At 51.4% G+C, this 6,000-nt stretch overlaps 1 protein-coding gene across 1 annotated transcript in view; it reads right to left on the minus strand.

Annotated features, from left to right (window-relative positions):
• Positions 1-5,205, minus strand: part of COL18A1 (collagen type XVIII alpha 1 chain) — a 219,766-nt gene extending 214,561 nt beyond the window's left edge. Inside the window, exons 1-2 of the mRNA XM_067548600.1 lie at positions 5,128-5,205; positions 4,973-5,046 (exon numbers count right to left, since the gene is read on the minus strand). Coding sequence (XP_067404701.1) covers positions 4,973-5,046; positions 5,128-5,138 — 85 coding nt within the window. The 5' untranslated portion in view covers positions 5,139-5,205. The remainder of the gene's footprint in view (positions 1-4,972; positions 5,047-5,127) is intronic.
• Between the last annotated feature and the right edge of the window lie 795 nt (positions 5,206-6,000).

The raw sequence follows: 6,000 nt of genomic DNA on the forward strand, positions 1-6,000 counted from the left end.
GACCTGATCACTGTCTGAGGAACTACATGGGAAGAGATTTCTGATAGCAGGGGACTCTACTTTAATCCAGCAAAGAAAGGTAGGACAAGATCTAATAGCTGGAAGCTGAATTTAGACAAACTTGGATCTAAACAAGGCACATTCATTAACAATGAGGGCAAGTGATCAATGAAACATCTTACCTAGGAACATCACTTGAACTCTAACTCAAGGCTGGATAGCTTTCACAAAGGATGTGGCAGCTCAAACAGATATTATGGGCTTGATGCAGAGCTCACTGGGCAAAGTTCTCTGGCCTGTACTATGCAGAAAGCCAAACTAGATGGCCCTGTCTGGCACTGACATCTATGAACATTGTCTGCCAAGAGGCAATGCTCTCTCTGCCCCTTCTATATGTACGCTTTCCCTCTGTGGACCATTTCCTATTCTGGACGGAAGCCTGGCTGCTAACACAGCCTGAGGAGGAACACTCAGAGGTGAAGGCAGAAGACGGAGTCAGGGGCCTAAGGGTGCAGTGCTCCTTGGAGGATCATGGCCTCACGCACCATCCCCTACTCCTGTGTGTCATGCTGGACTAAGACCAAATCCAACCACCTGATCTGAGTGGGGCAGAGCCTCAAGCCTCATTGACGCATGTATCTGAGTCCTGGGATGGGACCTCTGCTCCAGCGTGCTGAGCTATTCCCAGAGGAATTTGTTTCCTAAAGCCATAAATAATTTGTCAATGCCACATTCCAGCTCCTGCTTCCCGCCCCATTTATATCAGGGGTGTTGAAGTCAGCTATTATTCTTGTTCCAGTAGATTGCGTTGCTTCCCTCCTCTCTCATTCCACCTTCACCATCCCTGCTCTAACGTGGGGGCTGCTAGCACACACCACACGCACCCTGGGATTTGTGCATGCACAGACTTCAGCTCATGCTCCCTTCCACCCAAAATTACTTTCAACAGCCTGAGCAAGATGGGAGCTTAAAGTAAAAGCAGTCTGGAGTTTTGATGAAGGATGTTACCAAAACCAATTTTTTTTTTTTTTTTTTTTTTTTTTTTTTTTTAAAGAAAAAAACCTCTTTAAAGTACACCACACACAGGTATTTAATCTGTTATTACTATTAAGCATTTACATTATGGCAGCGCTGAGAAGTCCCAAATATTCTGTGCTTCCTGCTTCATCATTTTCTCTCTCCAGAGTGTGCTCTGCTTCTATAATCACATTCAGGAGGACAAGCTATCTACAAAGCTGAGGCCCCGCTCCTGCAAGGAGCGCCACGCCCACACACAGCTCTCCACAATAGCGCCCTGCACACCGCCAAATTTGAGTTCGCCAGAACAAGACCATGCAGGATGAACTGGAGAGTTTATGGAAAAAAGATGCTCAGCTGCTTTTACAGATTAATGGGGACACAGCCAACTTAAAACTTTGGTCTGAAAGTGTTTTACCTTCTTACTGTTATACGTAGCAGCTAAGATTATTGTTACTATATGGAAAGAGACCAGAGAAAAATATTCCGTCTCAGTTACTTTGTGTGTCTCAGCCCTGTGTGTTCAGCCAGTGCCCTGGTTTGACCGAGACATTCATCTCCCTCTTGCATGTAAATCTTTCACGGAGCAAAAAGAGGGGAGAGCATTATCCATATAGGAAACTATGACTGTAAAAGAAAAAGCAGCACCCGGGAGACATGAGGCAGCCACAGCACCAGGAACTACTTTTAATGCTTGGTTCAAGGCACCATTTTCAAGTTGATCGTGAGCATGCAAACCCCACAATGGAAGGGGTTATATGGAAAGCTCTGTCCCACTGCACCTGCCAAAACTGCTCTGGCATGAAGGACTGGCCAGGTAGAGACCAGTATGAAGCAGACGGTGGAGCTGATACCCTGCTGGAAAGAAGTTCTCTCTGCTTGGAAAGAACTTGACAGCAGAAGCCAAGGCACTAAGACCTTGCCAGCCCTGGAAACGTGACCCAGCTCAGCTGCCACCCCAGCTGTAGCTGCACAGGCCCAACATGTAGGCAAGGAAAGCCAGGACTGAAACTGGGGAGTTCATGCTGGTCTGAAGCAGGGCAAAGTTCTGCTTTCCAATCTGCAGCTCTCTGTGCCTGCAGACCAGGTCTGCACAATGCAGCTACAGCAGTGCTGGATGGGGACAAGGCCTCCACCCTGCCTGGAAGAGTTGGAAGTAGTAATAATGCTTCCCTGCCGGGGAAGGGAACATCATTCAGGCTGCCGGCTGCTCATTCACTCAGTGAGCGGGAGAACTAGCCAGGTTCTAGAGACAGGCTGCAGAGCTGAGCACATGCTGAATTTTCCTGTCTGGAGGGTATAAGCTGTTGGAAAGGCCTAGAAATGGAGGGGGAGGTGCTTTCTGTCTCTCTCCCATACAGCCCAGCTTGCACCTGGCTCAGGTCTCTTGCGTACCATCATTTTCCTGAGGCTTGTTTTCTTTAAGGCTCCCACTGAGCACAAACAGAGCGCCTGACAGTGGGGTGCCCAGTACACAGCTAAGAGTTCGCATTGGTCTCTTCATATCAGAATAGAGATAAAAGTATGGATCGCAACAGGTTAAAAGCAGAATCAATTAGCCAGACTAAGAATCATGGGACTCCCTCCCACTGCAGCAAGCCTAGGGAAAGCTCTGCTTTCAGATGCATACTGGGTGCATTCACCTTAAAATGCAAATTGTTTACCAATACCTTTTTAAACCAAAAAAAGAAAAAAGTAAGAAGCAAATCTTAAGCATGTGCCAGCCTTGCCTGCTGCTAAGAGCTCTGTACATGACATTTTGTGGCAGTCCTGCTCTATGACTTCCTCAAGCAGGAATTTGATACATTTACCTCATCCATACATTGTCTCTGTAATGAAGTTTTGTCAGTCATGCACAGGACATCCTACCCAATCCTCCTTTTCTCTGCAGCTGGTAGGTAGTATCTTGATGCACACAAGCAAGAGAAATACTCAGCTTACTTCTGTAAACTAACATTGAAACGAACAGGCTAATAGTCTCTTCTTACAGAGAGCAGAGACAAACCTTTACTTTACTACTTGTTATATTACCCTTTTTTATTAAGAGGGGTTTACTTTTGTGGTGCTGGGTCTTCTTTCAGTTATACTTTGCTTTTGGAACATTGCACACGCAGATATTCCTTCATCGAGTCAATTTTTTAATGCATTGTACCCTCTGATGCATGAGATTACCTCTATCAGGTATTCATTTGGAACAGTCACCATGTGTCTTGGTGAATGGAGAGTACTTTCTTTTCCTAGCTTCTACTTGAAGCTTCCTGTGCTGTCTTTTTACTATACTACAATATAGTGTACGATACACTAATTGGACCACGTGCATGAAAAAAAGCTGCCATCCCAAACGTTAAGGCGCCACGCTCTGCCTTTATGTAATAAATCAAAGTATGAGAAAGACAGCAACTCTCATCCTGACCTCTGCAAACCTCTCTTCCTTTGCCCTAACATGTTAACTTCAGAGTAGGCAAACTGACATGGTAGCCTTTTAAGTAGCTTTAGGATTGTTCCTCTTATCTACCATCAGTGTAAAAAGCTCCCCCCCTCCCCCTTTCCTCCTCCCTGCTCACCCATACAAGTCTTTGCTTCTCTTAATATAATATGCACTTCTGTTGCTAGAACAAATCACTCCAACTCCCACTTAGATATGCTGCACAAGTACTTTAACCTTATAAAGCCAAATACTACTTCACATTAAATGTACAAAAGAGCTAAGTATGCAGAGCCCATGTCTGATAGTTGTGCAGATGTACAGTACTTAACACCACAACGTTCCACTTGTGAATAGGCAAGGCTATAAAAAGGGATCACAAATCTTACACTCACCACATGTGTAAAATAGTACATGAAGTATTGTCTTAACGCATACAGTCTGAACTATCCATGCATTAGATTCAGTAAAGCCCTTCAAAGCTGGAAGGATTACGATGACTCAACAAGGCAAAATACAGAAGGTGCTATGGCCCCAATCGGCTCCCATTCTCGCACTGGGAAAAGCCAAAAAATAAAACTCTTGACAAACTCTGCATTTCCAGCACCTTCTTCTGCAGCTTAACCAGATGCCTCACAGCCTGCTGCTTGGGTCCCATCTCTGACCATCATTAACAGATCCCATCAGGGGGAGAAGAATGCCAGTGGCCAGGTAGGTGAGATAATATAATTTGTTAGACCAACTTCTAGTGGCGAATTTCGAGCCACCCAGCGCTCTTCTTCCAGTCTGGGCTAAAACAGGGACTATAGCCACACATCACCTCCACCATGATCTAAGCCTGTTACTCTTACACCCAACAGGCATGCTGATTCCAATGCTCGCACGTGCTGACCAGCATCAGATAGATGGCCAAAAAAATATGGCAGCGATAAAGCCCTGCGAAGTATAGGGGCCAATGTTACTAAGGTTGTAGCCGTGTGGGCCCCGGGGGTAGTGGAGAGAAAAGGCGGGTGAGGTGACACTTCGCATTGGACCAACTTAAGTTGGGGGTAGAGCAGCTCTGGAGCTGGCCCAGAAGAGGAGCTCGGTGCGGCTGGAAAGCTTGGCTGCAGGGCTTCATTGGTAATGAGAGAGGTGCCGGGGCTCAAACAATTAGCAAGTCACCCACGCGCCACCGGGCTGCGCCGAGAACAGAGGCTGGCTGGGGGGGGGGCTCCGGGAGGCTGCAATGAGCAGATGAATGTAACTCACCTCCCGCACCGGGTGGCGGACCCCAGCACTGCCGCCGCCGCCGCCACCCAGGAGCGGTGAGCGGGGCACAAGGCGGGGGACAGGGAGCTGGAGACCTCCCCCCGCCGGGCGCCCCTGCTGCCCACCAGCAAGACAGGGCACCCACGCCCCCTCCGGACTGAGCGCGGGGCTGCGATGGGCCGAGCCCCCTGCCCGCCCGGGGAGCCGGGACCCCCGGGGCGCGCTCTGGCCAGCCCCGCTCCCACGTGGGGGACCGCACCCAGTCAGCTCGTCCCCTACCTCGCTCCGGGGCCGCCGCCGCCAGCAGGATGCAGAGCCCGAGCAGGAGCCGGGAGAGCCGCCGGGGGGGACACCTGCAAGAGGGGAAAGGTTAGCGCCGCGCTGAGCCGAGCCGAGCCGAGCGGAGCCGCGCCCCCATCCCGGGTCCCGCTCACCTGGCGCGCATGGCGGGGCTGCTCGGCGCTGCAGCTCTCCGGCCGGGCTGGGCTGGGCTGGGCTGCGCGCGGGGACGGGCGGGCTAGCTGGCTGGGCAGCGCGAGGTGGTGGGAGGGAGGTGGCTGCGCGGTCCTAGGGCCGCCCTTTCCTCTGTGACCCACACGGCCCGCCCCTCCTCACGCGGCCCGTCCGTGGCGTGTGCAGAGCTGGTCCCCCCCCCACACACACACCCACCGCGCGTGCGCCCCCGGGGGCTGCACGCCTCTACCACTGCCTGGCCGAGCCCGGCTTGCTGGGTCGCCCTGTAGCCAGGCGGCCTGGGCACTGCGGGGCCCTGGGCACATCTTTGCGCCCCGGGCACATCTTTGCGCCCCCTCGTTAGTGCGAGTTCCTCGGATGAAAGGTTGATTGAGGGCTAACGCCCCTGGCTGGAGGGGAGGGGTTGTGTTATTCCCCAGGTCTCAGCACCCTGAGGAGCGGTGCCTGCACCTGGCCTTGCTGCTAGCATCAATGATGTGTGACCCTGGGTGAGCAAGGGTCTGTGGGAGGCGGATCTGCAGGGGCCTGAGAAAGCACCAAGTGGGGATGTAGCCAGGGTGTGGGGCTGGAGTTCCTGTGACCAGACCCAGCCTGCCTGTTTGGAGGGAAAAGAGGGAGAGGAGAAAGTTCCTTTCAAACCGAGAGAGAAAAGAAAGCTCTTTCCGGAGAGCACAGATGGGTTGCTGACTAGAACATGCTGCTGTGGGGCCCAGAAGAAACCTTAGGTGGACAGGGATGCTACTGCAGAGGCCAGGGGAATGCAGATTGACAGCCCATCTCTCTGAAAGTGGATAAGTCCTTTGGCTTTCCTTGGTGGATGTAGTGCAATGCTG

This window comes from Emydura macquarii, unplaced genomic scaffold (assembly GCF_026122565.2).
Source record: "Emydura macquarii macquarii isolate MOO-44397 ecotype Brisbane River unplaced genomic scaffold, CSIRO-AGI_Emac_v2 contig_1253, whole genome shotgun sequence".
In the NCBI taxonomy this organism is placed as follows: domain Eukaryota; kingdom Metazoa; phylum Chordata; order Testudines; family Chelidae; genus Emydura; species Emydura macquarii.